Here is an 18,590-nt window from a genome sequence, read left to right as displayed (position 1 = left end):
TCAGCCCCGCGTGGGGCTCTCTGCTCAGCGGGGAGCCTGCTTCCCTCTGTCTCTGCCTGCCTCTCCGCCTACTTGTGATCTCTCTCTGTCAAATAAATAAATAAAATCTTTAAAAAAAAATTAGTCACAATTCAGAGTTAACAAATCTTTAATTTTAACCTGTTCTACTTACTAAGGGCTTTTCTTTTAGCTACTCTGTACACAACAGCCATTTGGTACTCGTTGTGTTGCGGAGGAGGTAAGTCAATGTGGAGTTGGAATTTTTGAATCATCATATCTATGCCCCTCCTCCTGGAAAAAAAAGTGTTCATTTATAGACATTTACTATACAACCTAGAGAATTCACACCTCCCATCCCCACCACCTGCATCCACCCTTAAAACTCAAATTGAAGTCCCTGGATTTTATAGGAAGAATTAAGTAATCAATATCCAAGTCTTGATTGGTGCCTGTAGTGCTCCCAAAAAGAGGAATAGCTTAGGCCAAGTGAGTCCACATCACCAAATTTACTAATCAATTTCAGTTACTCACTCTACCCAGTAATTTTGGCAGCCTTTTTCAGCCTTGATAACTCTGCTCACTGTCTTTATTGCTGATTCCTTCCTCAGCAACCTACACACATCTGAGCCCATATGAATCCTCTAAATTACTCATTCAAAATGGTCATGTCATGTCACTCTGACCTCTCAAATGAGTCATTTCCTTGTTCTGGCCTTGTTCATTTTTTCTAGGGTTTATGAAACATTGTCTCTCTAGCCCCATTCTTGCAGTGCCTGACTGAACATTCATCTGAATTTATCCTTCCATTTCAGTCTTCCTAATGGTAAATCTGAGTACATTATTCTCCTACCTTAACCCTCTTTACCTCCTCAGATTGGTCTTCATGCAATCAATTCTGTTTTTTAGACTTTTTTTTTTAACCTCATTCTGTACTACTGCAATCACATCAATGAACCCGTGCAAGCACCCAATTTTGCAGCCTCTTAGAACTAGATCTAATCCATCAGAAACTTCATTCTGTGATGTTCTATCCTTTAGGATTTACTTAGGATATTTCTTTCTGCATATAAAACCTCCTCTGATCATCTCTGCCTTACTTTGCCCTCTAAGTTTTAGGGTTATTGTGTGTTCTTCTCACACTTTGTGCCTCTACCACACTTACCTTCATTCATGTCTGTCTCCTTCATTGAAATATGAACTCCTTAAAACAAAGACCATGTGTAATTCTTTTTTGAAAGCTGAGAAACTAAAACAGTGCTTGGCATTATGTTAGTTGAAAAGGATGAAGACATAAAACAGGAAAAAATATACAGTGGAAAAAAGACAGTCTCTTCAATAAATGGTGCTGGGAAAATCAGACAGCTATGTGTAGAAGAATGAAACTCGACCATTCTCTTACACCATACACAAACATAAACTTGAAATGGATAAAAGACCTCAACATGAGGCAGGAATCTATCAAAATCCTAGAGGAGAACATAGGCAGTAACCTCTTTACATTGGCCACAGTAAGTTCTTTCAAGACATGTCTCCAAAGGCAAAGGAAACAAAAGCAAAAATGACTTTTGGGACTTCATCAAGATCAAAAGCTTCTGCACAGTAAAGGAGACAGTCAACAAAACAAAGAGGCAACCCACAGAATGGGAGAAGATACTTGCAAATGACACTACAGACAAAGGGCTGATATCCAGGATCTATAAAGAACTTAAACTCCTCAACACACACAAAACAGATAAGCACATCAAAAAATGGGCATTAGACATAAAGACACTTTTTCAACGAAGACATACATATCACTAACAGACACACGAGAAAATGTTCATCATCATTAGACATCAGGGAGATTAAAATCAAAACCACATTGAGATACCACCTTGAACCAGTTGAAATGGTCAAAATTAATAAGAAAGTAAACAACAAGGGTTGGAGAGGATGTGGAGAAAGGGGAACCCTCTTATGCTATTGATGGGAAAGCAAGCTGGTGTAGCCAATTTGGAAAACAGTGTGGAGATTCCTTAAGAAATTAAAAATAGAGCTTCCTTAGGACTCTGAAATTACACTGCTGGGTATTTACCCCAAAGATACAGATGTAGTGAACAGAAGGGCCACCTGCACCCCAATGTTCATTGCAGCAATGGCCACAGTAGTCAAACTGTGGAAAGAACCAAGATGTCCTTCAACTGACGAATGGATAAAGAAGATATGGTCCATATATACAATGGAATATTATGCCTCCATTAGAAAGGATGAATACCTAACTTTTCTATCAACATGGATGAGACAAAAGGAGATTATGCTGAGTGAAAGAAGTCAAGCCTGGAGAGTCAATTATAAGATGGTTTCACTTACTTGTGGAACATAAGGAATAACATGGAGAAATGGAGAGGAGAGGGGAAATCAGAGGGGGAGGTGAACCATGAGAGACTGTGGACTCAGAAACAAACTGAGTGTGCTGGAGGGGAGTGCGTGGGGGATTCGGTGAGCCTGGTGGTGGGTATTAAGGAGGGCACATATTGCATGGAGCACTGGATGTGGTGCACAAACAATGAATTTTGGAATACTGAAAAAAAAAAGGATATATAAAAACAAACAAACAAACAAAGAAATAGAGCTTATCCCAGCCCTCCCCTATCACCCACTTTATTCCTCCCCTGTCTCCAACTCCTCTATTTGCCTCTTCCTCTGTGCAATGTGGAATCCCAGTCTACTTCAGAGAGCTCCACTCCTTTTAGCTTCTTACCTCAGCCAAAACATGGTTGGATGATGACATACTCCACCAAATTACAATTAATTCACACTTGTCTTTCTCTATATCCAACCTATCTTCTTTGTCATAGCTTCTGTGATTTTCTGGGTTCATAATAGGACCCATCTCTGCACTTACACTTTTAACATTTCATCATATAACTTCTTATTGACTTTTACTTACCTGTTACCCATAAACCATGGTCCTTTTGAAAGGATAATATCTAATTTACTCAAGATTTCCAATGACTTGCACAAGTCTTGGTATACAATAATTGCCTTTTGAGACTGGTTCAAACACTCATTGAATTTTTCTGTTTTCTCCATAAAATTCTGACAAATGGTCAGTCATCCAAATCCATTTGAACACTCCCTACAATGAAAAGCTGTTTCTTGAGTTCTCTTTTTAGAATACTTGATGATAAGTGTTAAGACTTATAATTATAAAAAGATATTTGCAAATGACATTACAGACAAAGGGCTGGTTTCCAAAAGCTATAAGGAACTTCTCAAACTCAACAACCAAAAAACACATAATCCAGTCAATAAATGGGGAGAAAACATGAATAGTCACTTCTCCAAAGAAGAAATACAAATGGGTAGTAGACACATGAAAAAATGTCCCAACATCACCAGCCATCAGTTGGAAATCAAAACCACACTAGCTACCACCTTAGACCAGTTAGAATAATGAAAATTAACAAGACAGGAACAATAAGTGTTGGTGTTGATGTGGAGAAAGGGTAACCCTCTTACATTTTTGGTGGGAATGAAAGCTGGTACAGCCAATCTGGGAAACAATATGGACTTTCCTCAAGACGTCAAAAATAGAGGTATCCTACAACCCAGCAATTTTATTACTAGGTATTTACCCCAAGATATAGAAATAATGAAAAGAAGGGGCATATGCACCCTAATGTTCACAGCAGTAATGTCCTCAATAGCCAGATTGTGGAAGGAGTTGAGATGCCCTTCAATAGATGAATGGATAAAGAAGATTTGGTACATATATAACAATGGAATATTCCTCAACCATCAAGGAAGGATGACTACCTATGATTTACATCAACATATATGGAACTGGAGATTATGCTAAGTGAAATAAGTCAAACAAAGACAATTATCATATGTGGAACATAATAGCATGGAGGACCAAAGGGGAAGGGAGGGAAAACTGGGAAGAACTCAGAGTTGGAGACAACCCATGAGAGACCCTGGACTCCAGGAACCAATCAAGGTTACAAAATGGAGGGGGTTGGGGATGAGGTAACTGGGTGACAAAAACAAAATGTAAAAACGTTCATAAAAAAATGGCTTTCTTCTACACATAAGAAAAAAAAAAAAAGGAAGACACAGAAAACAGATCAAGACTACAACTGCATTATCTAAATCCTGAAACAGTTTACAGCAATTGTTCCTTTGCTAGTGAATTTATTCATTTAGTGAAAGGGGCCAAGCCTGGTGTATACTAAGCTCAGGTGTATTCCTTGAGACCTTTAATGACTAGTAATATGTCCTGTTCACAGATCCCAATTTAGTGGAAAAAAATATGAAAGTATAAATCTTGAATAAAAGCAACTTAAATTTCAAAAAGGAGATAAGGTAGTCCCAGTTCATGTCACAATCTTGTGGCTAATTTTGTTACCATTTTCATTTTTTTTCTCATTACCAACTAAACTTTATACTTTATTTGGATATCATCAGTTTTTCCTTTGGTGTCTTCTTTCTTTCCAGGATCTAATCCAGGGATTCCCATTTCATTCAGGTGTCTGGTCTCTCAATTCTACTTTTATCTGTGACAGTCTCTTATTTTTCATGAACTTGACAGTCTGGAGAAGTCCTGACTTAGTATCTATCATATAGAATAGCCCCCATCCACATGTGTCTGGTGTTTTTCTTATGATTAAACTGGAGATACGGGTTTGGGAAAAGAAAAGCACAGAGGTGATAGGCTTTTCTCGTCACATCATATTATGGATAACAAGAAAACCACATGGTATTACTGATGATGATAACTTTTATCGCTTGGTTAGGATAGTATCTGACAGACTTCTCTGTCAAGTTACAATAGCTTTCTATACTGTATTTTTTTGAAATTAATCACTAAGTCTAACAGACCATCCTCAAATAGGGTAAAGTTAACTTCTATGACCTACAGCAAAGAATAATAAAATTCCAATTATTTGGAATTCTTCTCTAAAGAATATCTGTCTCTTCCCTATTTTACATCTGTTTATATAAATGAAATTTATTGTCTTTTCTATCAGTATAGATTCATGGATATTTTATAATTTGGGTCATAATCTAATCATCTGATACATTACTTATTTTTTGCTCAAACCACTTTAGTTTTGGTTATTGGGAGCTAGTTTTTATTATTTCTAAAATATCAATTATTATAAGGGATTCCATCCTAGGTTGATTCCTTCCAACCCGACATTCTCAAACAGTAGCTGAAGCATGATGATTTCTAATAGTTATCCTATCAGTCCTTTTCTGCTTATTCATACTGGAATTTATTCATATTAGTCTTCTTATCTCAAAAGTGTTGTGTCATGAATTTATTGCTTCTTCTAATACTGAGGGAAGTTACAATCCAGTTGAGCAAATCAGGTTGTATATTCAGTGGCCCTATTATTAATATATCAGGCTTAGTTTCTGCAAGGTGATTACTGCTCTCCAACAATCCACTTAGCACAAAATACATGATTCTATTTTCTGATCAGGAAAACAAAATTTTAGTAGAAGTCAAATAGTGATCAAAAGGGTCACAAAACTAGTAAAAATCTAAGAATGTATTTTTCATGCTGATACTTCTTCCATAACACATTTGTAAATTTTTGCAATCATATTTTCAGGTTAGCCTGGGTACCTGTTATATTTGATATTTTGTTTGTGGCTTATTTACATCTCTCTCAGACACCTGCATCATTAATAGGTGCCAACACTAATATTTTCCTGATCTGTCATAATGCTGATTTCTCAGGAAAGGTCCAATTATCAGGAAAATGTTATTAATTCTATGATTTTCCCCTCAGCCACACTCGAAATGACCATTCATAGTACTTGAAACTTTGTTTTTTCTCCATATGAATCCAAGACAGTTATCCTCCAACACAGTGGCCTTTGAAGAACAAAGACTAAATTAAAATGTGCTTACATAGTTTATTTTTTAAGTAATTTAAAATACAGTGTCAACATACATCAAAGATACTGTGGCAATTGAAATTAGGAATAACATGAGGTTATTCACATATTTTTGTACATATGTGTGATATATACACAAAATGAAGACAAATACAGAAACACCACAAACAATTCAATATGATAATTTACTGACAATAATTTTCATCATATTTATTAATCTGTCATGTTAGTGGTTACACAAAAATTCCTAGTACTGAAATATATATATGAATATTCAATTTTAATATAAACTATAATACTTCAAATTTTAACAGTATATAAATAGGATTCTAAATTTCTTAAAAACGTCGTCTTCCCTGCCAAATTCCCTATTTATTTGTAAAGGTTTTAGCTCTTCCTGAAGTCATAGCCCTCAATGTGGTGATATCTCAGACTTTAAGCATCAATCATGTATAGTTAGCATTCTCTGTAAAAAGGTAAATGAAGATGCAAAGCCATATACAAAACTTCTAACATGGTGCCATATAGAAAACAATACAGACTTTTAATCTAAGAGACTGAATGGATTTAAGGCAAAGTTAGGCTTCTCGCAACCCCGGAAGGGTAAAGACCAAAGGAAACACTGCTGAGAGATGGCCGATGGTACGAAGGGGAGAAAGTGGTCACGTAATTAGGTGGTGTCCGCACCTTTTCCTCCCACTTAAATTCCCAACATGGGCCTATACACGAACATATTGGATGATGGTTTTTAATGCTTATAATAACTATAAATGATCCCTGCCTTTTGGGACTCCTCAGTAAGCACACACTCTATTTCTCCCCAAAACACTAAGAAATGTTCAACCTCTGAACCTGGCATCTCTCTCTTGAGGGCCAGGGAGGGAAGTGATGACCTATTGGGTTCCCTAATGACAGCTTCTAAACATTCATGTAGAACATTCAGATCAGTTTTCTGCCAATGGCTCACTGCAAGTGCCATCAACATTCTTATTTGAAATTCCTGACTTAAAATAATGGATGCAGCTGCCATAAAAAATGAAAAAATCTTATTTATTGATCTGATCTTTTAAAAGTACATGTAACTTAAAGCCAGAGTTCATCAAAGATTACTATCAAGTAGAACTTGCACATTTGCAGGGAGATTTGGGGGACAATACATGGATACAGTGAATGTATCCACTCAGTCTAGTTGATAAATACCTGGCAGTAAGTCTGTAGCTCAACAGGAGACAGCTGGGACATAGACTATTTGTAATTTTTTTTTTTTAATTTTGAAAGGTAACCAAAAAAGATAGGAACCAAAAGTAAATAGCAATTTTTTCCATAATGGGAAACCTTTAGTCAAGTGCAAAATAACTTCTGGACAACAGTAAAGTCTCTTTTTCTTTTCTTTACCAGAAGATATGATTTGGGGGTCCTACTCAGTGATGTTATTAAGTCATATATAGTAACAGCTGCAAATTACAAAGGTCTTGTTACAAAGAACAAAATCTGACTGTAAATGGTCTTATTGACTTATAAGTCAATAAAGCAGAATTCAAATTGGGGCTCTAAATGCTAATTAAGGCATCCTGAATATATAATTGAGGGGTATACTACAAATATAGTTGTTTGAAAGAAGGCTCTGAAGGGCTCTTCTACACCAGAATCCATAGGAATGATACCCTTTCTAATATCAGAAACAGGCACAGACCTGAAGAATGAAACTGGGAGTAATGAGGTGAATGAAGTTATCATCGCAGGATTATGGTGCAAGACTTTTTTTTCCCTTACAACCTAGATGATTTTTTTTTTCAACCTGGTGGATTTTTAAAAGGCATGCTGCAATATGTAAAACCAATCATCATAGAGTAAGAATAATAAAAGTTATGATGTATCTTTATTTTTCCTACTTGGGAACTTGCATAATTTGAGATTATAAAGTACATTTTTTTCCCTCCACCATCCCTAAAAGAGCTAGCCAAGAAGCCACTGTTGAGAAACTTGGTTGCACTCATCTACATTACAAAGCACAGAGAACCAACATGAGTACAAAAACCACTCAAATCCAACAAGAAGGAAGGGCATTTCTTCATACTTCATGGACTTCACAGGAATGCAAAGATTATTTTACTTTTCATACATTTACACATAATATAAGAAAAGTTTTCAGTTAACTGACAGTTTCCATGAGCTTGATAGAGTTATGGCATAACAAAAAAAGTCACCTGTTAAATGTTTTGTACTTGGAGATATTTTCATATAGACCCAAAATGATTAACTTAGATTTCAATCTCTTCCTCATACTGATTGTAACATAAGTAGTGTTTAGTATGTCCACATTGTGCATTCTGAAAGTGTGGATGTGGTAATTCTAACATATATCTTCATACTGTTTCTGAAAAGCCAAGGTTTCATTATTGAAATGCAGTTACAATTTTTAATGTGATCCTGTTTTAATGACTGCTATTACCTTCTTGTGTAATTCATATTCTATGTAATTTAGAGCACATGTCTTGATTTTCTCAATGCTCATAAACGCCTCATCTGTAGGAAACTTATTTTTAAGGAAAAGCAGCTTTAGTCTGTCTGCAGTATATGGCCATAACTTATAAATGTAATCATTAGGAAGGAAAAAGGACCATACCCATAAACTGCAAAAAGTACAATTTGAACAAGCACTCATACTTCTATTTCAAAAAAGGGACCATAGTAAGTAATGCCACAATAAATGCCTCACTATGAGAAAGGAGAGCTGGGCTTCTCATCCACGTCTTATAAAGCAAAACCTTTTTAGTTCCTTACTGATCATCAGTGGAATTAACTCTCAGACAACTCAGAGGAAGGAACACTCTGGTCTGTGTTAAACTAAAATAAAGGCTGAGATTTCTCTATACAGCAGCAAGTGAAGTAGAATTCTGAATCTTTCTTTGGAGTCAAGTTGGTCTTTGAAAGAAAATCAATTTGCCATTAAGAAGTTTTAATCTAGTAGGATGCCAGATGATGGCAAGGGTGTTTAAACTGAGAGTGTCATAGAAACTAAGGGATTGGTACATCGGAAAAACTACCTTCTGTTCCAGCAGAGGGTAGTTAGGGTGTCAGCAATGCTATTATTACTAGTAAGGACCACCAAGGATCTAGAGACCAAAAAGCTCTAGCAACACCTGATTATAAGTATACAAAGATCAACACAGGAGGTAAAAAATAAACATTTATCAGATTTTTTTCATTATATTACTAATTTTTACAGCATTAAATATTTTTCATTCCTTTATTTCAATGCACTGAAACTTATTTCTGGTTGTGATTCTGCCTACTGTTATTATTTTTAGGTTCTAATCTAGTATTCCATTTTTAATTTTTAAAAGCATCAATGCTCCAAGGCATGGTTGTGTATATATGTGTGCACATATAATTTAACCTGTTAACTCTAGAAACATTCATTTAAAGTAGAAGAAATTGATACTACAGATTATATTATCACATAAAAAGAGTTTTATGCAGTCAATACCTGAGTGTCTGTACAGTGGAGAACTCCGAAGTAACAAGTAAAATATCATGGCCCAGTGAACCAGTGCTGTGGCAGGCTATGGTGAGTAACCAGCTTTTTGGAATCTTGAGAAAAAAGGCCACATGGAGATATTATAGATATAATATGGAGATATTTATAGAAATACAGAGATATTTATAGAAATAATATTTTAGAATGATTAAAATAGAAATAATAGAAATAATGTTTGATGCATGGCCAGATATTGGTGTTATATTTAAATGGGTAGTAAATACCTATTACTATGTTCTATAAATTCAGTAAATTCTTAATAAATGCTATAAATTGAAGTCATAAAAGAAAATCATGTACAGCTTTTATTCCTGCGAAAGATGATAAAATAATTTTAAATTCTGTGGCTCAACATAATTTAAGAATCCTGTATCTTTATGTTTGGTTTCTATTGTAATCAAGGATAGAATTAAAAGGCATAGCTTCTCAACTAGTGTCTTTAAAAAACATCTTTATCATTTGTACAAGAATTTCTCAAAAGCCAAAATTAAAATGAGATAACAATAAAATACGTTGACACTTTACAGTGTTACCAGTAGAATTCAGGCTGCATGCCTTAAAACTGCACTTTTTACACTGTTTTCCTATTATTGTAGTTATATTTTGTGATGCCACTATAATGCCCCTAGTAGATGATATGTGCATGACTTATCATGTTAATATAGTAAAATTATATGTTATGTGTTTTTATTTATATGTTAATGTAATAAAATTTCATAAAATCCCCAAATTATAAAGATAGCTTTACAAAGCCTCTTAACCAGGTGTCAGCAAACCATGACCCGTGAGTCAAATCTGGCTTGCCATCAGTTTTGTATGGCTCATCAGCTAAAATATTTCTATTTTTAAATGGATTTTAAGAAGTTAAGGATGACATGCAGGACACAAGAATTTTGATTTTCAAATTTTAGGGTCCATAAGTAAAGTTGTATTGGCACTAAGACATGTTCATTTCCTTACTCATTGTCTATGGTGCTTTCTGCTACAATAGCAGGGTTGACCATTGTGGGGAAGACCTTCAAGGTCTGCAAAACTCCCAAATATTTACTATAAGACCTTGACAGAAATAGTCTGCTAATCCCTACTATGCCCATAGAAGGTGTCTGGAATGCTGAATGGAGTGTTTATATTGAAATCAGTGTATGACTTAACTGGGTTTCATTTATAGACATCATATACATTATTCTTTTTGAATATCATCTACTCGGTAAACAAATAAAAATAAACTTATGTTAAAAAAACCCTTATTCCTTGAAATGTTTAGGACCAGCAAAACAATCATACATAAAAGAGGTAAATTCTTAAGAAAAAATTATAAATGAACAATTTAAATTACATTTTTAAGTAATGATTTCAAGGTACCTCAGAGAATGCCAGGCAGTAAAGGACATATCTAAAAATCCTTATAGCAAATTTCTAGTTTCCAAAATTCTGGGATATAGTACTTAACACAGTATTTGAGATTCTACAATTGTCATGGAAGAGATAATTTGCAGAGTTACTTATTAGAAAAAAACAGGTGGAGAAAGATTTTAAAATAAAAAAAGTCAAGATTTAAAAAAAAAACGGCATATCAAGCAATTTAAGCATTTTTTTTTTCTTTTCCATTTATAGGGGGCTACATAGTCTGCCGGTGTACAAACCTGATAGAAATTTACTTTTCATTTAGTGGGCTTATTGCCATATCTGTGTCAGATAAAATCATAGCACTTATTATTGTTACCATGGATACCATGAAGATACTGCCATCCACTAAACAGTATTAGAGGAAGACAACATAATTTTCTGGAACTAGTCCTGTTTTGCCTTCATAAGTTGCTTTCAACCATCCTGGTTCCACTGATGGGTACACTGATAAAAAATTTTTAAAAAAAGTAAATGTCATTCAATCAAGATTAGCCTCGAATAAGTATATACATAAATGGGTAAAAATCCACATTAGATTGCATGTATATACTCAAGTTGTCAAAACAATGTCACCACCTCTTTAAGACTGGAAATGTCCTTTGCATTCATTAACCAATCTCTCCTCCTCCCCAATCCCTCCCATCCTTCTATCTTTCCCATTTTCCCCATCACTTCTTCCCTCTGCCTCTCTAGAATACACAAGAAGAAATGGAGCTGCAGAGAAATTTGATGCACTCACTTGTACAGGTTATGAGAGGCAGCCTGGGCGAGATTCTGAGTCTGCTGGCTTCTATTTTCACTTTTTTTCCCTGCACTATTCCTTAGCTTCCCAATCCATGACAGTGAACTAAAGTGAAGGGAATTGGTATACTTACCATTGGAAAATATTGCCCCCTGTGGAAAGGAAAGCTCGTGGCTGTGTTCTGCTTTACAAGAGTACATGGCTTTGGCTTGGCTGAAAGAGCAAAAAGCAATTTATAAAACCCACAACACTCAACTCAAGTACATTTATACTTAAATTATTCTTTAAAAAATTGTATTAGTTTTTAGTGCTAAGAGTATGATATACATAAAATACACATGTAAGTGCACATAAGAGCATTTTTCACAAACTGAATATACTGGTGTAACCAGATCAAGAAATCAATGACAGCACACCCAAAACCCTTCTTGTGTTTTCAGGAAATGTCCCCAAGGGTAATTAACTTGGCTTAAAACAGCACAAATTCGTTTTAAAGAATACTACTATTTAATAGTATCCTGGCAAACAGACCATGTTTACACCTGTATAGAAATTCATAGGTACCCTAAAGCCTTTTTTTTTCCTACTTTCTTTTCAAACCCCAAAATTAAAGGCCTACATAGTATATTAAGTAAACTAAGTGGGCATGATACAAGAAAAATGATAGATAAATTGATGATAGATGGCAACCAACAATAGCCTCATTGTCAGGTAGATTTTGAGGACAGAGGAAAGCTTTGCAAATCAGAGTCTATATCCACCTCCTAAAGTAAGAAGCCAACACTCATATGAGAATTCAGACTCAATGCAACCAGATACTACAGTTTCTTAAAAGAAGCCAGAATTTCAGAGTTTTATATAAGATCTATTTTAAAATATTTGAGTCTACACTAAAAAGCCATCAACTGAGGCTGCTCATCAAATCACCAGTCAAGTCACCTTTAATCTTCAACATCCAATTACCTTGGCAATACAATGGGCAAGTTATCCTTTCTCACCATCTCCATCACAACCAGAGTCAAAGCTAAAATAATTTCTGGTGTCACTCACTAAATGGCTTGCTAGCTTTCTAAATCCTCTAGGGTTCCTATTTTGTCTCCTTACAAACCATTCTATACAGAGCAGCCAGGAGGCAGTTTGAAATAGGTTCTGATGAACATGTCATGACTGCCTTATTTTCTTGAAAACAACCCTTCAACTGGTCTCTAATTCTAGCCTTTACACTATGCATAATCAGTACCAGTCAGAATCTCCGCCTCTGCACCTGCCTCTGCTCACCTACTATACTCCAATCACACTGACCTCCTTTCACCTCCTCAAACGAGCCAAACTTTTCCCTATCTCAGGACTATCAGGGCTTTGTCCTGAGATTGTTCCTTCCTTCCTTCCTTCCTTTCCTTCTTTCTAAAGATTTTATTCAATTGACAGAGAGAGTGAGAGAGCACAGGTAGGCAGAGTGGCAGGCAGAGGAGGGAGAAGCAGGCTCACTGCTGAGCAGAGAGGCCAATGTGATCCTAGGGTCCTGGGATGAAGGCAGATGAGTTGAAGGCAGATGCTTAACCAAATAAGCCACCCAGGCACCCCAAGATGTTTTCCTCTTGATCTTCACATGGCTATGCACTCCTAGTGCTTAGTTAAATTCATCTTAAATTTCACCTAGTTCATCTTAAATTTCCTAAGCTTTGTTAAAGGTTAGGTCTTCCTGACCACATGCTGTAAAACAGTTGCCCAGGAAACTATCATACTCACCTGTTTTAAGTCTATATGGTGTTAGTATCTGGTATTCTCTTGTTACTATTGATAATTCTATAATCTCCTCTCCAGTTAGAATGCAAGCTCCATGAATGATGCTTGATGGTTGGTAACTCAGTATTTGCTCAATCAATGAATGGTAAAAAAGATAATATGCTCTGGGTCTGTTTTCTACGCAATGAGTCCTTTTAAGACTAAAGACACCCTGTCCTTCCTTCCTGAGGTCTCAGTACTTTACCTGCAAAGAAGCATCAGCAAGCAGTGTTTGCTATCTATAGCTCTCTCGAAGAGCAGTATAACATTGTTATTTCATTTCCCTGTTGGAGCTAGATGCTGGGTCTTATTCCCTTACATTTCCAGAATGAGACTAGGTCATTTATACTGGAGTTCCCAAACAGACATCTGAAAATCAGAAAATTAAAAATTAGAGAAAAATTGTGCTCCTACCTCCAGAGTCTAGTTCATGAGGGATGTCTCAGTCTATACTTTCAGGAAGTTTGCTAGGACAGACTGCAGCAGGCAGATTTAGAAATGACTACTAGCCCAGTGCAACATGGTCTAAAGAAGAATTGAGGAAGTACAAGGCTCTACACTAAAAAGCCATGTTGGGGCACCTGGGTGGCTCAGTCAGTTAAGCAGCTGCCTTCATCTTGGGTCATAATTCCAGGGTCCTAGGATCAAGCCCCACATCGGGCTCCCTGCTCAGTGGAGAGCCTGCTTCTCCCTCTCCCTCTCCCTGCCACTTTGCCTACTTGTGCTATCTCTCCATCAAATAAATAAAATATATATATATATTTTAAAAGAGCCATGTATATGTGTGTGTGTGTGTGTGCATGCATGGACATGAATGCACGTGCATGGGTGTGTTGGTTGACAAGGATGTGGGTGATGTGGGTATAGGGGAAGAGGATGATACCAAGTTAGGAAGATTTCTAAGAACCAGAATATGGTAATCTCAAATAGAAAGAATGTAGTTTTTCCTAATAATCTTCTAATTAATTATGATCATTTAATCTAATATAATTTGGTATAATTTGATCTGATATAATCTGATGTTTGATGTAATTGAGAGTTCCAGAACCATTTCTCAAAAAATATCAAATCTTCTAACAGCAAAAATTTCCTCTAATATTAAGTCTTACTGCTTTGAATCATTTGGAGATGCATACGGTAACAATTTTCAGTCACAGAAATCACTAAGATATAATAATCCTTACAATGATATAATTTGTAAAATTATACTCTAAATGCAACCAAACTATTTTTGTTAAAATTCAGACATGAATATTCTCTCTATGGTATTTTATTGGATTGGATTGGATAGCAAGGGGGAGGCATGTAGAATAATTATATCACTATATAAATGGGATATTGTTAAATGTGTCAAAGATACATAGCACAAAATATTATCTATCATGACTTCTCAATTATCTGTGCATATGACTAGACAGGTATAATTTTCTTCTGCTGAGATCTGTAACTACAGGTGTTAACTCAGCAGAGAGCTTTGATGATTTAATGTAGACATCTGTGACAGTGAAGTTTTCTCTCTAGGTGCTAATGCTTCCTCTTTTACTGCCTTGGTATATTGAAGAAGATGTGAAAATAACACTCACCTATTGAGTCTCTCTTCAGAAGATCCTAATATCTTTTGGAAAGAATTTTGAAAATCTTGCTTCTTATTGCATGGGAGAGTAAGATAATGGCACTCAACATCCTGAAAGCCATTTCTTCCCTTATCATCCAGAGGATGATCTGTTCACAAGACCTATTCCTAATTCTAAATGCTATTACTGATGAGTAGACTTACAGAGATTTGACAGGGTGAGTGTGCAAAATTCACAATGCTTATCTTAATATAAACAACATTTTAAAATGTCACCTAATCAAACAATATTTTCTGGAAAGCCACTTAATGTTATACACACACACACACACACACACACACACACATAATTTTTTTATGAAGGAAGGAGAGATGAACACAGATATAGTTAAAAAGATGCCAGTAACATATATAACATAAAGATGTAGTGACATATGACAAACTAAGTTTTCATCAGAAGATTTAATAAATTAACACACACCGATTCAATAAAGCACTAGGTAGCTACTACAAATAGTAAGGTAGGTGGAAGAACCCATGACATGAAACACTGCTAGCACGTAAGGCAAGTATTTTACAAAAAAAATTTGTCCTTGAAAATCCCTAAATTGCTCGTGACTCTTTACAATAAAAACTGCAGTTGCTTTTTGGTCACTGGTCAAGAGATTTCTTAAATGAGTCATATGTTCCTTTCCTAGGCTTTTGTTAACAAATGCTGGCGGTTTCTGGTTTTGATGTCTGAGTATTGAATGCCTCAATGCTAAAGAACTCCCATGGGAGCTTGTAGAGTTATAGTTGCTTATGTCAAAGGCAGATGTATTGCAATTCTATTGAAAATGAAGTGAAACGTAATTTTTTTTTTTTTTAAGAGAGAGAGAGAGAGAGAATGCCCACATATGTGTGAGCAGGCAGAGAAGAGTTGAGGAAGAGGGAGAAAGAGAATCTCAAGCAGGCACCATGCTCAGCTTGGAGCCTGATATGGGGCTGGATCTAATGACCCAGACATCATGACCTAAGCTGAAATCCAGAGTCTGATGCTTAACTGACTGAACCACCCAGGCACCCCAGTAACTAAGTCTTTTTAAGTTAAAAATGTGTATTTTAGAGGCACCTAGATGGCACAGTGGGTTAAGCCTGTGCCTTTGGCTCAGGTCATGATCTCAGGGTCCTGAGATGGAGCCCCACTTCGGGCTCTCTGCTCAGAAGGGAGCCTGCTTCCCTCCTCTCTCTGCCTGCCTCTGCCTACTTGTGATATCTGTCAAATAAATAAAATCTTTAAAACAATGTCTATTTTATTAGTTTAACAATTTTGTTGAATATCTTTCCTGTGTTGGACACCATGTTGGCATGAAACTGTGACTACTACCTTCAGGATTCCTTTTCTATGTTTACATATAAACTAGTCACATAAACTATTTGCTTCAGTTTCACAGAAAAAGGTGACCCCCAAATGCTAGAGGACTTGTGATCATCAGGTAATGGGTAATAAGAGTTTGAATTTTGAAAGGAAAGAGGTATTTCCTTGGTTCACTTTCTATATGTAGAAATGAAGTCCAAGAGAAATTAAAGTTACAGCAAAGTCAGGCTAGACTCTACATGTCCTGATTGCTGGTCTAGGACATTTGCATATTATCTACGAAGTCTCTTAATAACACTGAAAAAAATCACTTCTGTTACTGATAATTGTTGACTGTTAATAATAGTGAATAATCACATTTCTGTCTTTTAACAAAAAGTGTTGCTATTATCACCTTTAATTGCATTAGCTCATTCACGTTTTTAATAAATTCATAAATTTTTAAAAATTATTCAGTTTAAGTTTCAAATATAGTAAATATAAATAGATATTACTCCTATAAACAAAAATTCTTTGCGAGTCCTCAATGATTTTTATTTTTAAAGTTTCAGAACCATGGTCTTAGATAAAATGAGGTGGGCCAAAATGTTAACAGTGGCTATATTCAGGTGATGAAAACAGAGGTGGTTTCTCTTCCCCTTTTTGAGTTGATTATTTTCTAGATTCTTTAAAAGAAGAAAAAGTTGCTATTCTTAAAAATCATGGATTCTTTTTTTGTTTTTGCATGTAGCACAGTGATTAATCTTATTTGAGTCTAGCATGTGTCACTATGTCTAACCCAGTGACAGCCTTCTTAAATCTCAAACTCCCTGGACATGATGACTTTGTTGAGCTTTGCTTTGGTATTTTGTAATCATAAACAAAACATTGGTTTGAAATTATGATAACAGAAATAAATGATTGCTTATGAGCTAAATAAGCACTCCTAATGCTCTTAGTTCTCAAGCACATAATTCTCAATTCAACCTTCAGAAGATATTTATATAGCTTGCCTAAATTACATTACTTTAAAGAGGATCTTCCTCCCTGCCCAAGTATAACTAACACTGAGATAAAGGCTTTATGGGTATCATTTTCCACATGCTTTTATAATAGTAAAACAGAGTCTAGTGACATCTGGCTCTTGAAGGAATTTTCCAGATTAAGGAGAACAACTGTAAATAACCAATGTCTGCTTAGGGATATGCTAGGTACTATGACATTTTTCTCTATTCAAATGGTTCTCAAACTTTTTTTTTTTTTTTTTTGTACATAAGAATCACTTGAGAAGATTGTCAAAAATTCATACTCTCCACGTCTCAGTCTCAGATATTCTGGTTTGAGAAACTACAGCAACTCGGGAATCTTCATATCAACAAGTCTTATAGGTCAAGCTCCCTTGAAGAGTGGCCCCTTGTACTTCACTGAATCTGATTTCTTAAAGATTTCCAGTGATGTCAAAGAGATTAAATGATCCTCTAATGATCGCCTTGGCACTTTTGCTTCTACTACATTGACCAATACTTCTGATCATTCATTCAGATTCTTCTTTGCTTGAGCTTTAAATCATTTAAACCATCCACCAAAGACCAATGCTCAGCCATTTTTCTTTTTTTTTACTCAGTAAGCTCCTTACTGAACCGAGTATCCTTACCTTTATTTAAGCAGTGTAACCACTGTGTGGAAATTTCTCAAATGGCACAAAACTGGTTCCAGCTGCACATTTCTTCCCTTTCCTTTTTTTAAATTTTATTTTATTTATTTGACAGAGAGAGTGCACAAGCAGGGGGAGTGCAGGCAGAGGGAGAGGAAGAAGGAGACTCCCCACTGAGCAGAAAGCCTGATGTAGTGCTTGATCACAAGACCCCAGCCAGGATCTTGGCCTGAGCTGAAGGCAAAGCTTAACAACCGAGCCACCCAGGGACCCCAGTTGCACATTTCTAACTCCCTCTCAATGTTCCTCAGGCTCCTCAAACACTACGGCCAAAACTTTCCTTTCCCTCCTATGTACTTACAAGTTGGAGGTCAGAAACTAAATTATCATTCCTTTTGACAGTCTCAAAGACTTGGAATTTTCTTTACCTGTCTTTCATTCCCAAAGTATTGAAGCAGTTGTACAATCCTTCTCTGATCCATAAAATTCTCCTTATACTTTTTCATGCTTTTGTTACTGCCCTAATTAAGGCTTTTTAAATATCACCATTCCATCTTTTTTTTTTTTAATTTTGTTTTTTCAGTGATCCAAGATTCATTGTTTATGCACCACACTCAGTGCTCCATGCAATATGTGCCCTCCTTAATACCTACCAATGTT

General features: G+C 35.8%; 1 protein-coding gene across 3 annotated transcripts in view; it reads right to left on the bottom strand.

Annotated features, from left to right (window-relative positions):
• Positions 1 to 5,896: 5,896 nt before the first annotated feature.
• The window catches only part of ARHGAP42 (Rho GTPase activating protein 42), a 279,033-nt gene continuing 266,339 nt past the window's right edge, over positions 5,897 to 18,590 (bottom strand). For 2 of the 3 annotated variants that reach the window (XM_004780869.3, XM_013050169.2), the window contains 2 exons: positions 11,716 to 11,795; positions 5,897 to 11,284 (listed from right to left, as the gene is read on the bottom strand). In XM_004780869.3, coding sequence (XP_004780926.1) covers positions 11,196 to 11,284; positions 11,716 to 11,795 — 169 coding nt within the window. In that variant the 3' untranslated portion in view covers positions 5,897 to 11,195. Of the gene's footprint in view, positions 11,285 to 11,715; positions 11,796 to 13,572; positions 13,737 to 18,590 lie in introns of those variants that run through there. The other variant, XR_001177542.2, reaches the window with a different exon arrangement.

This window comes from Mustela putorius, unplaced genomic scaffold (genome assembly GCF_011764305.1).
Source record: "Mustela putorius furo isolate JIRA1106 unplaced genomic scaffold, ASM1176430v1.1 tig00000460_pilon_pilon_pilon, whole genome shotgun sequence".
NCBI classification, from domain to species: domain Eukaryota; kingdom Metazoa; phylum Chordata; class Mammalia; order Carnivora; family Mustelidae; genus Mustela; species Mustela putorius.
The sequence above is the reverse complement of the archived record's forward strand: the minus strand, read 5'-3'. Positions and strand labels throughout refer to the sequence as shown.